General features: G+C 43.7%; 1 protein-coding gene across 1 annotated transcript in view; it reads right to left on the bottom strand.

Moving 5' to 3' along the window:
- GATAD1 (GATA zinc finger domain containing 1) overlaps window positions 1-6,166 on the bottom strand; it is a 12,305-nt gene extending 6,139 nt beyond the window's left edge. The window contains exons 1-3 of the mRNA XM_012656562.1: window positions 5,734-6,166; window positions 5,046-5,171; window positions 3,689-3,748 (exon numbers count right to left, since the gene is read on the bottom strand). Of these exons, the coding sequence (XP_012512016.1) occupies window positions 3,689-3,748; window positions 5,046-5,171; window positions 5,734-5,985 (438 nt within the window). The 5' untranslated portion in view covers window positions 5,986-6,166. The remainder of the gene's footprint in view (window positions 1-3,688; window positions 3,749-5,045; window positions 5,172-5,733) is intronic.
- Between the last annotated feature and the right edge of the window lie 7,070 nt (window positions 6,167-13,236).

Below are 13,236 nucleotides of genomic sequence, written 5' to 3'. Positions count from 1 at the left end.
TGTTCATAGAAGTATTTTGATTTTAAATCACAGCACTACTATCTCTACTTTTTAAATAGACAATTTTTTAGAGCAGTTTTAGGTTTACAGCAGAATTGAGCAGAAGGTACAGAGATTTCCCATATATGCCCTGCCCCGACCCATGCATAGCCTCCTCCATTGTCAATCAACATCCTCTACAGGGTGGGACACTTGTTACAGCTGATGAACCTACACTGACACATCATTATCACCCAAACGTAGAATGGTACGTATCCATCATTATAGTATATGGAGTAGTTTCACTGCCCTAAAAGTCTGCCGTGTTCCGTCACATCTTTACTTTGTTAGCCCCAGTCATGAAGCTGTAGCAAGGCTAAGTGACTTGTGAAAGCCATGTAAGGCAGAGACTGCAGCTGAGGCTCCTACACCAGCTCAGTAGTCTTTTTCTGTACTGTCTTGCAAATCAGTCTTACCTGGTAAATATGTACTCTACACACCTCCCTCCCCAACCATCCATTCAAAGAGAATGAATTGAAACCAAAAGAAACGACAGAAACTCTTTCAATTACCCTCGATTTACCACCCATCTCCCAGACTCCCTGCTTTCTCTTCCGCTCCCCATTCAGTTTTGTTTTTTTTTTTTGAGACAGAGTCTCACTGTGTTGCCCGGGCTAGAGTGCTGTGGCGTTATCCTAGCTCACAGCAACCTCAAACTCCTGGGCTCAAGCGATCCTCCTGCCTCAGCCTCCCGAGTAGCTGGGACTACAGTCATGCGCCACCATGCCCGGCTAGTTTTTTCTATATATTTTTAGTTGTCCAATCAATTTCTTTCTATTTTTAGTAGAGACGGGGTTTCGCTCTTACTCAGGCTGGTTTTGAACTCCTGAGCTCAAACAATCTGCCCGCCTCGGCCTCCCCCATTCAGTTTTATATCCTGCCACAATGCAATACTGGTACTTCTGGTATCCAGGGCTTTGTGTCTTACTCATTTCCCACTCCACTTTATACTCAAATAATTTGCACATGTCCTGTGTTAAACCCTCCCTCTGCTTCTGCTGTAAAACCCATGTCCTCTTCCCTGGGTCTTAAACTGGAGATAATCTCTCCTTTGAACATCCACAATGGCTGACCAAAATCTTTATCACACTCAGCCATTTCCTCAAATGGATGTACTTCTCAGCAGGCCATACCGTCCTTGACTGCGGGAATGGTGTGATTCATCGCTGCTTCCTGGAAGCAGGGCCTTGGCAGCAGGTAAAGCTGCAGAGGTGTGTACCCCAACCATAAACACGATTCTGAAGTGTTTCTAGTAACTGAGTTGCAACATGAGCACCTGATAGGCCAGGAATTTCTCCTGGTGGATCTTATCCATGTGTCTGAGGTGACTGTCACATTGGATCACTATGAATGGGTCTAGCCAAGGCAGGCCACAGTCTGCTAATTGCTGGCTTGTACCCATAATCAGCTAGTCCTTCCTCCCAGACACTATTCCAAAGTTCTATGTTATTTATCAGATAAATAGTTTGCATTTACGGTTTGTTTTGTCCAAATATATAATCATTATTCCCAAATTATAAGTGATTATACGTGTTTATCACAGGCACTCAAATGTATGCTGAATGATTATTAATCCAAAACACACAGTAGCAAGAAAGCAGAACTGCAATGCAAAGACAATGTCTTAGTGAAAGAATCTAATGGTAAGCAGTGCCTGGCACACAGTAGGAGTTTATCAATATGTGTTTTCTTTCTTTTTTTTTTTTTTTTAAGAGACGGGGGTCTCGCTCTTGCTCAGGCTGGTTTCGAACTCCTGAGCTCAAACAATCCACCTCTCAGCCTCCCAGAGAGCTAGGATTACAGGCGTGAGCCACCGCGCTCGGCCTCCTAATATGTGTTGTGTACATACACATAATACCAAACAGGACTAGGACATTAGATCTAAGCAGACACCTCACTTGCTAGGAGGTTTTAAGGTTTCTGGCAGACAGAAAAGGGGCCCACACGAGACACTGAAGAACATGGATTAGGAGTAACCAGACCAGAGTTTGTGGAGCTGTTCTGCCACTGTAGTGCTCCAGGGAGGCCACTTAACCATTCTGGGACTTAGGTGCCCACACTCTTGGCCATCATGCCAGTGGTTCCCACTCAGCTCCCTCTCGCCCAAGCTGGGCTGTAGTTCAGCAGCTGGCAGTGACCTCTTATACTCACTACCACGGTGCTGCCTGCCAAGGGCACTGCTATGGCAGCCTCCACGATACTGGGTGTCTGCAGCATTACTTGAATATTTTGTTGTATTTTGTTTTTATTGTTTAATAAACATGGGTATTAGACAACAGTATGAAAGTACTGACATTGGTACTAACCGGTCCCACATGCCTTTCCATGGAGACACACATGCCAAGCACACTAATGCCTTGGCACTACCAGTTGCTTCTGGACTTAATCTGTAAACTGCATGTTTAGCTGTGAAGGTAATGCACAAATGCGAAGATGTGATGATGATAATTTCTCCTACTGAGTGCCTACTCTGAAAAATGCTTGACAGACATGATTTCACTTGACCCACTATTCACCATCCCTATTTTACAGACGAAGAAACATTAGTGAGGTTTGTCCTAATCACATAGCCAGTCACTTGCTAAAGCAGTGGCACTAGGAACTGAGCTCTACGCTTAGGCTCTGGTATCAGACTGCCTCGCTCCATGATTTGCTGACTATGTGATCTTGGACAAGTTAAGACCTCTTTGTGTCTTAATGTCCTCATCCAGAAAACGGGGATAATATACCCACCTCATAGAGCGGACTGAATGAAATAAAGCACATAAAATGCTCGGTGCCTGATCCACAGCAAGCTCATGCTAAACTTTAACCTTTTTATTACTGACAATGTATGAAATGCTGGAAATATAGGAAAGACATTTGCCTGTTTTTGACTATACAGGTGTGGGCTAAAAAAAAGCACACTCAAGGGCATCATCACTTGGGTTTCTCTGTGTCTGGTCCACTGGGTCAGGTATAAAGCACCAACTCACCCCACTTTCCCCTAAGTGACAGTTCAGACCCCAAAACACCAAACAGCTTTTAATGGTTGCTGCCGGGCCCATAGGTCTTTTCTACGTTCCAACTCTTTTCCTAAGACTTCCAGTTTAAAAATTACAATATGTCACCTCTCACTGAGGTATCAGATGTCCATGGGCTTTGGCCCTAGGAAACCTGACCTTGTCACTTTTATCAAAATATCCTGGACTCTCTCACCATGGACTTTCTGTAAGTGTCAATGTCCAGTACTGCCCTTATTCCTGTCATCTCTGCTTAAAGGCATTTTAGGGCCTACTCTATCCATTAGATATCCCAGTCTACATCCTCTACTAATCCAAATCCCACGTCTGTCCTCCTCACCCTTCAATGCCATCACATTGACTAAGATGGCTTCCTTTTTCATGGCTCTACACTATACATTAGCATTTTAAGAACAATTCCCACAATCATATTTCAGTAGGCAACTAACTTCTCCTTCCATCTCAGTTCTGGATGAGATGTTTTATAGCAGCCACGTATGGAGGAAAATAGCTTAGAAAGGAACAAAAAGCATAATCACACCTTATACAAATACAGAACAGCAGAGACCATTAGAATAATCCAACATTTCAGTAGCACATAATACAACAGGCCCGATTCTTCCTTCGGTAACTCTATGGAAGCTTACCTTGTAGAAGATTGATTCTGCAGTGATTATGGTGGACACTGACTCAGGAGCTTTGATGGGCTATGAAAAAACAAAAGTAAAAACATTGGCGCATTCATAGTATGTGTATGTGTATAGGCATTTTCCCAGTCCTATATGAGAGTTTGGTAATTTGAGAAATGCTAAAATTTGTTATTTAATTTTACAAAGTGAAAAAGTATCTCCTTGGAGACATTGTCTATCTCACTATGGAACTAGCCTATGACACTCCACATCAATTTTCTAGCAAGCCTGGACTAAGGCTTTAGGAACTTTCTTGGGAGTTCTTAGCAATTTGCTATCTTCCAACCATCACTGAAATCCCTTCTAAATCTGCAATGCACACTTCTATGCCACAACATAGCAGCTAGGCCTCCCCAAATCTATCTTGCTTGGTACCATCTTTGAAGAAAGGGGCTGCAGAGAAATGATAACAACTGCAGAGAACACAGCCATCAAACTTAAAAGGAAGAAATGTGTATGATACAAATATAAACAAATGAATATTTACTTAACATATTTTGTCTAGTCAACAAATGTCTCATTTTAAGGAAACTAAATAATAAAAATCTTAAATAAATTAGGGATAACTACTCTAAGAAAATAATCTGTCATCTGCACAAGATCCACTGCAGGGCCACTCTGTTTTATAAACGAATATGCCCAACTTTGGAAATGTCATTACTAGCAAGTGAAGCAATCCTGTTCTGAAGGGAAAGACTAGCAGACTAAGGTTTAAAGAAATAGTCTATAATGCATTGTCCACTGTCCCTGGTGTTTACAATAACAGTGAGAACTTACTGCAAAACGAATGTGCATTCAACGACCTCCAGCACAAGTCTTTCAACAATCTCTTCTTATTGCAGAGAAGAGATAAAGAAGGTTTAGCAAAACCTTCTTTGATTCAGTCACTAAATTCATCACCCATTTCCTGGGGCTATAATAATAAATGAATATGGAAATGATGAGTTTCAGTATTATTACTTAGAATGAAAAAAAAAAAAACTTTCCTAGTGTACCCGGCCATATCAAGAACCATAATCTTTCTTCTTCCTTTGCATAGAGAACCTATTTGGGTTCAAGACTGTTTCTTTTAAATTCATATTTATAGTTTGCGGGGGGAGCTAAAAAAAGAGAAAGGGTATTATTAACTTTATCAACGGTAAGTCTCCTGCAACAGAGCTCTTTCCCTTTTGGGCAGTCTGGACCACTCCCAAGGATACTACAGAAGAGCTCCCAAGGGCAGAGTCCACATTCAATGGTGAGAAATGAAGGCAGTGGCAGGACACACTACACACACAATCATTACAGTAAAAGGCACTGTCCACAATCATCTTACATTTTTTAATTTAAAAATATGTCTTCTCCCTTTTCCTTTAGTGGAAACTTTCTTTTCAGCAGCTGGAGCAGATTTGTACTTAGTGTTTCTGAGCCGAGCAGACCTCCTGTGAATTTCCTGCTTACTCTGTTACATAAACAATTAAAGAAAAAGAGAAAGAAACAAAATCTGTAGAAAGTTTGCTGTACCAACACAACCATCTTACATGGATCCCAGAGTATCCACTTTATAAGGTCATTTAATGGAATACTTATGCTGTTACTTAAAAGAATGACATAATCATCCTACTTAATAACATGATACATGACAAAAGTAACCTTTATTAATAGAGAAAGAGGTCCAGGGCCTACAACATTTGCCGCAAGACCCTGTTTACGACTGTGTACACGTGTGTCTCTTGAGATGTCTGTTTGCTACTACCCAAAATATCATTACAATGGAGCAATTTCTGAAGGGCTTTTAATTTTCTTGCTTCTTTATACCTTGAATTTCTCACAATAAGAAGAGGTGCTTAGGAATGGGCCAAACCAGTGAAGACTTCATCAGGAGGTGGAGAGGGACGCCCCGGCCCCGCAGGGGCAGAGCGATCCGGGAAGGCCCGGGCCCGCCCGCCCTCTCCCCGCCGGCCCGGCCTCCGCCCGCCTCGCGCCCGACAGCCTCCGCCGGCGGGCGGGCCGAAGGAGCTCACCTGCTTGCCGCCCCCGCCCCCGTTGCTCTGCGGAGGGGCGGCCGAGGTGCTGGCGAAGGTCGCCGCGCCGAAGCCGCCACCACCGCCGCTGCCCCCCGTCCCGCCGGCCACCCCCGAGCCGGCGCCCCCGCCGCCCGCGCCGCCCCGGCCCGTGCAGTGATGGCAGAGGATCTCCCCCTGCGGGCCCTTCTTCCACATGGAGGACGACGTGGTCCTGCAGACGCTGCAGGTGGGCTTCAGGCCCAGCGGCATGGTGGCCGGCTCGGGCGGCCCCCGCGGGCGGAGAGACACGGGAATGGCGGCCGCTGACCCGGCCGCCCGCTGGTCGGCCCGCCACTCCCGGCGACAGGAAGAGCGGCGAGGGTGCCCAGCGGTGAGCGAAGGGACCTGGCCGTGGCCGCTGCCCCCTGGAGGCAGGAAAGGAGTCCGCCCGCTCCGCGGCCAGCCCCAGCCCCAGCGCTAGCGCCGAGGCCCCAAGCGCCGGGAGGCGGGGCCGGGGCGGGGCCCGGCCTGCGGAGAGCGCCCTACCCCGACCGCGGAGGATTCCGGCGATGGGCGGGGCCAACACGCGGGTCGCCCAACCGCCTGACCGGAAGGGCGTCACTAGGCGCTCGCTGCAGTTCAGCTAGCTGTCGCCTGGGGGAGTGGTTGTCAAACTTTTTGGTCTCAGGACTAGAATTGTCAGGTAAAATATAGGACGCTAAATTAAAAGTGCATTTCAAATAAACATTGGATAGGTTTTTAGCATGAATGTGACCCGTGGAATAATCGTTGTTTGTCCGAAATGCATATTTAACTGGGCATCCTGTATTTTTATTTGCTAAATCTGTCATTTCTATTCAAGACCCCTTTACATTCTTAAAAATTGTAATTTGGACACTCTCCCTCCAAATACTTTTGTTTATGTGGATTATACTCAGGAACCTGTATGTATTGGAAGTAAAAATTGAGACATTTTACAGCCTAAAATGTCAAGTGCACATTCCTTAGTTGTTGGGTGATGTCATCGCATGTACTGTGGCTTCTGAACTGTACACCAGTGAGAAAATGAGAGTGGAAAAGGCGAATAACTGGCTTAGCATTGTTGGGAAAGTTTTGACACTGAGGATTCCCTAAAAGGTTCTGGGAACCCAACAGTTGAAAACAACTGGCCTAGGACACACGCATTATAAGAAACCAGGTCGCCTCTATTAATGTCTCCAGTCAGTATGGGCCTCGCCAGAAAAACGAGGCTGTCATTCTCAGCTTCGCTTGGTGGAGTGGTGGTTGCAAACCCCTCTTCGTGACCCTGGGCTTTCTAGACTTGGTATCCTAGGAGAGATCTTGATGAATATGTTGGGGTTTGGGGGAGAAACACGTATTAAATGCCTATATTGTAACGAAATCTCAGTGCTTATGACAACCCTGAAGGAGGTGTTATCCCTATCTTGCGGTTAACCGGTCATGATCGGAGGTACTGCGATTTGGACTGGCCGCCATCACAGCCCCTGCTTTTGGCACCGCTTCCAGGCAGGGCTTCGGAACAGCTCCCTGGGGCGTGGCTCAGTCAACCTGGCTCTAAGTCTAGGTTTCCTTAACAGTAAAACAAAATAACTTCCCAGGACTGTTATGGGGATTAAGACCAACTATAAAAGTGGTTGAAGAGAATAGGTAAAGAGTGTTGTCTCATTTTAGAACAATGCTGCAGGTGTTCAGAGCATGCCACCTCAAAATATACAACTTTAGCGTATTATTTTGAGCTGAAGGCAATGGAGCAACAACAGATGGAGGAAAGGCTCCCTGACACCCTTTCTGCCTGAAGCAGGACATAAAACTTCTCTCGTGAAAGGTGCCCTCTCTGCACCAGGAAGAGGAGAATATTCTTATTTGTCAGAGATAGAGTTGATGCTGAGATAAATCTACAAACAAAACCTTACTAAATTTTATAACCCTTATTTTCCATTAGTTTCCCCCATATATTTCCTAGCCACTTTCCCACAATTTACCAGCCTTAGCCCAAGTCCCTTCCTCTTGTCACATCCCTACAATTTATTATTCTTTGTTTAAAGGGGTATATACACTTTTGGCCTAATAGCAGCTATCAGTCTTTACTTTCCTTATAAAGGCTCCCATGCATGTAAAAATATTAAATACAACTTGTATGCTCTCTTCTGTTAATCTTTCTTATGTTATTAATAATTTAATTCTCAGACCCAGCCACAGACTCTAAAGGGATAGAAGGAAGTTTTTCTTCTCCTACAATGCACTGTGAGGAAGTCTAGGTACTACATTCCGTGCTCCTTAATGTATCTGTCTGGTAACGGTATAACTCCCTTTGTACATCATCTCCAAATTACTCCCTTTCATTCACTGAACACTTTGGCCCCTGGCTCACCAGCTTCCTCTCTACCACAGGACACCCTTCTGAGTCAGGTCAATGTCCACGAGTACAGTCATCCCTCAGTATCTGTGAGGGATTGGTTCCAGGACCCCTGAGGATACCAAAATCCACAGACACTCAAGTCCCTTATATAAAATGATGCAGTATTTGCATGTAACCTGTGCACATCCTCCTGTATACTTTAAATCATTAGATTTAAATGTATACTTTAAATCATTAGATTACTTATAATACCTAATACAATGTAAATGCTATGTAAATAGCTGATACAATGTATTGTCTTTTCATTTGTATTATTTTTATTATTGTATTGTTATTTTTATTTTTATTTCCTTGAATATTTTCTACTTGTGGTTGGTGAAATCCGTGGATACCACAGGACTATTGTATAACGACCCAACACCCAGCTTCTCCGTGCCTCCTCATGCCAGCCATCTCCGCCTCCTGTCCTTGTCAGCCCCTGGCCACACCCTTTAACCTTCTGAGATCATCAGGAAGATTTGTACTTTTTCCTTGTAAATTTTTTTGTAATGTTTTAAAGTGAAGTATAATACACATACTGTAGAGTATCCAACTCATGTGTACAACTTAATTAAGCTCATTTAATTCTCACATCAACTCCGTGGGGCATGTTGTCTTATCCTCATTTGACAGGTAAGTAAAGGGAGACTCAGTTGCAGTGTCCCCCAAGATATCCAGGCTAAGGGTGTGCATGGTCAAGGAACCCCACTTTGCCCATACTCATCAAGACACAAATATGGTGAAGGATTAAATGAGTTAGTACGTGTGAAGTTGTAAACAACTTTGACATCTAGTAAGTGCCTGATTCATTTCAATGATGAGGTTGATAACTAAGAAGGAGGAGGAGGAAGAAGCATTTGTTCTGAGCAGATTGTGATCAAGTCATTAGTTATACCCCTGGTGTGTAATCATGTAAATCATGTGAATTATATTTTGGAAAAACTGCAATTAGCTCGAGTTGCCTATTAACATCAACAAACTAGAGAGAGATGGCAGGGACTGGACAGAGAGAGAATGAGGGAGACCTGTGAGACTGCAAGGAAGTTCAAGGGAAGAGAGCCACGGCAGGCATTCTTACTGATCTTTTCCTGTTTTGTCCTCAGGAGGGTCAGCATGGCATCTCCATCGTCTGCTGCAGACATACCTTGTACGTTACAACTGAATGGACCTATTTTCTGTGTTGGGCGTGCGCCCTGCATTTCCCACCCTGGTGCCTCGCTCTGCGTGCTCTCTCTGCCTGGAATGTGCTTCCTCCCAACTCTTCACACCCAACCCTAACCATCTTTCGAGAATCAGCTCAGACCCACGCCCAAAGTTACATTCTCCTTCCGCCAACTCCCTAACTCTGAATAATCGTTCTTCCTTTGGCTCTTCCCTCCTCTTGCCTTAGGTATTCACTGTTGTGTCTCCTCACACCGACTATGAGCGTCTTGAGGAAAGGAAGTATGTCTTTTTCCTCTTTGTGTTTCTTCTACTTCCCCACTCCTTACCCATGGTAGACACACACTAATTTGCAGTTTAGTGATTGGATTTACACATCAATTAGCCTTTTCTCAGCCACGATCTCCACTTAGGACAAGTTTCTGCTCCCACTCCCCTGGCTGACTAGAACCCCCAGGGAGGAACGGCTCACTGTAGCTTCCCCCGACCAAGTCATCGGACTTCTCTCACCAACCTGCCTGAATCAGGCCCCTCCACGGCTCCTCATTGGTCTGCAGCCTGCAAGTAGCTGTACCATGCATGGGGGACACCAACATCATCGTTATCGACCAGAAAAACCAACGCCCACTTGATCACAGATGAGCCTTACTTATTTGAAAAAATTGTGTGGGATCTCCGGTGGGCTCCCCTGGCGAAGTTTCATGAACATCTTCCTCCTGCTTGGAAGAAAGTGATGACATGGTTAGGGGACACCACATCCTCCAGGGACCTCTTGCTCCCTGACATGGAATCAGTTAGGAGATTCGGGTGTAGGCCTCACTCAGACTCAGCAGAGTGTGTATTGGCACAGCCGTTAGGCCAGAATGAGGCTGGGCACATTGGACTTGACTTAGAGACCCTCTCCTAGGCTCCAAGTGGGGTCCCCAGCCCACCCTGTACTCCAACTGCCACTCCCCTAACCGTCACTAGAACCTTGCCTCAGCCCCAGTGCCTGCTGTGCTTTGGATGACACTGGCTGAGGACCAGGTGAAAGCCTCCCTGTGTGGTCCAGGCACCAGCCAGATGTAGTTTCATGAGAAAAACCCAGTTGTCTTTGGTTTTGGTGTTTGTTTTTGAGTGCTTTGAAAATCTGGCTGCATCTCCTCCTTCTGATTTGCAGGACACTAGTCAGGAAACCAATTTGGTTATTTGAACAGCTTTTAAATGCTTCTTAGCTTTGTGTGAAGACTGCTGTCCTCAGAGGAGCTCCAGACTTTACCAAAAAGAGAAATATTTTTTTCTCTTCAAAATGTAAATACCTCTTTGTTAGTATCTAAGTAATAAATGTTCACTGTAAATATTCATACAATTCAGAGGGTATTGCCTAACTGGGCTGTATTAGAGATAATCATATTAACAGTTCGTAGTATCTTTCCAGTCCCAGGAGTGTGTGTGTATGTGTGTGTTTGTATGTGTGTAAAACATGAATGTGATCTTACTAAATATTATCCTCTAATCTTACTTTTTAAATTCAAAAGTGTGTAATAGTGAATTTTCCACATCAATCCATATCTATCTGCCTTTACCTGTGCCAAAATTAATCTAATCATTCCACTGCTGATGGATATTTAGACTGTTTTAAATTTTTACAGTTACAAACAATGAATGATGCGATGAACTTCCTTATACATGTATCTTTGCCTATTTGTCTGAGTATGTTCATGGGGAAAATTCCTAAAAATATAACTGTTGGGTAATACACATTTTGAATTCTGACAGATGCTGCTAAATTGCCCCCTGCCACAAGTTTATGCTCCTGAGGAGCTATCCCAGGGCTGATTTGCCCACTAATCACAGTAGGCACAGGGCACAGGGCCCGTGAGAGTTGTAGGGGGCCATAAAAATATTTTAATTTTTTAAAAATCGGGAGAAAAAAATGGAATATAATAATGAAAAATAATACATAATGAATCTAGCCTGGATTATAGTCATCTTTATGCCAATGTAGTCATAAAATATAATTTTTAATATTTTTTTGTGGAAGAGGAGACCAGGGGGGCAAACGTGTGCAGGGCCCATGCAAGTCATATGTGGCCCTGGAGTATCTGTTTCTTCATACCCTTGCTGAGCATCATCTATACCTCCGAGAATTATCTTTTTAATCTTTACCAGTCTTTTGTGCAAAAAATGACATTTCACTATTGTGTTTACTTTCAGTTCTTTGATTGTGAGGTATTATCTCCTAAGTTTGTTGACCATTTAAATTTCCTTAATGAATTGCCTGTGTTCTTTTCTCATCCTTTTATTGGGTTGCCTATCTTTTCCTTGGTAAAGTTCTTTTTACAGTATAGTAACTATTATACATATTATATTTACAATTCTGCATTTCAGATTTATTGATATCCTTTGTAATGGCATCTAAAGTATTTCTGTACTCAAAATCTACCAAGCTTTTCTTTTATGCTATAATTCTTACAAAGGCTTACACAAATATTCTTTGTATTTTCTTGTAGAATATTTATCGTTATTATCATTTATGATAATATCTTTATTTCATCGGGAATGTGTTTTTGTATATGATGTGAAATAACTATTAAATTCTGTTTAGTTTTCCAAGTACATAACTAATTGTTCCAACACTGTGGGATAAAATTTGCAATTCCACCTTTATCAAATATTAAATTCTCATATATACATCAGTCTGTTTATTGAATTTCTTCCATCCCATTGATCCCTTTATCTATTGCCATGCTATTACCACAGTTTTAATTATATAGCTCTGTGAGATTTTGATTTCTGATAAAGTACATCACCACCTCTTCCCCTTTAATCCTTCTCTTTCAAATTTTTTCTTGATTGTTCTCACACATTTACTCTTTCTGATGAATTGTAGAGCTACATTTTCAATTCATCCAATCCGATGCTTTTTGTAAAATTTAGAGGTTAATTTGTGGAGAAGGGGCATCTTTATCACACTGCACTTGCTTCTCCAAGAGCCTGGTGTTTGTTCAGACCTTCTGTTCATCCATTTCCGGCTGGCCTTGGGCTTGTCCCAGGCTTTGCCATCTCCGTAGTCTCCTTCTCACACCTCCCCATGGCTCTCTCTGTGCCACAGGCAGCCAGCAGCAGGGGCTTGCCTGAGTCTTCCTGTTCCCCAGGTGGTTCATGGGGGGCTTTTGCTTTGCCATTTTGGATCCATTTAGTAGTGGTTTTCTCGAAACTGTGTTCAGGCTGCAAAGTAGTGTGGCAAAGCCCACCATCACCTCTTATTTGCATTTCTGGTCTCTTTCCTTCCACTTTGGCTTATCCTTGTCCATTTTCCTCACTGTACCTGGAGTAATCTTTCTAGTCAGAGCCCCGTGGTCCCCTGCTAGAAAACCTTCAGTGATTCCCCATTGTATGTGTTTCCTATTTCTGGTGTTACAAGTGACCACAGACTTAATGCCTTAAAACAACACACATTTATTATCTTACAGTTCTGGAGGTCAGAAGTCTAAAATCAATTTTACTGGGCTAACATCAAGGTTTTAGCAGAGTTGCATTCTTTCAGGCGGCTCGAGGGAAAAATCCATTTCCTTGCCTTTTCTGCCTGCACTCCTTGGCTCATGTTCCCTTCCTCCATCTTCGAAGACAGCAACTGTATTACTCAGACCTCCGCTTCCATTGTCACGTCTCCTTCTCTCACTGTCCCTCCTGCCTCCCTCTTGTAAGTATGATCATAAGAACTCCTGTGACTGATTGGGCCCACCCAGATAATCCAGGATCATCTCCCCATCTCAAAGTCCTTAATTTAGTCACACCCATAATGTTCGTTTTGACATGCAAAGTAACATGTTCCCAGGTTCCCAGGATTAGGATGTGAACATCGTTGGTGGACTGTTATTCTGCCTTCCATACCTGTGGCCTTCAGGATAAAGTCCAGACCCCTTCGCTTGGCTTGCCAGCTTCCCAGTGATGTGTCC

This window comes from Propithecus coquereli, unplaced genomic scaffold (assembly GCF_000956105.1).
Source record: "Propithecus coquereli isolate 6110/MARCELLA unplaced genomic scaffold, Pcoq_1.0 Scaffold508, whole genome shotgun sequence".
Lineage (NCBI taxonomy): Eukaryota > Metazoa > Chordata > Mammalia > Primates > Indriidae > Propithecus > Propithecus coquereli.
Note: the sequence above shows the minus strand (reverse complement) of the source record. Positions and strands in the feature narration are given on the sequence as shown.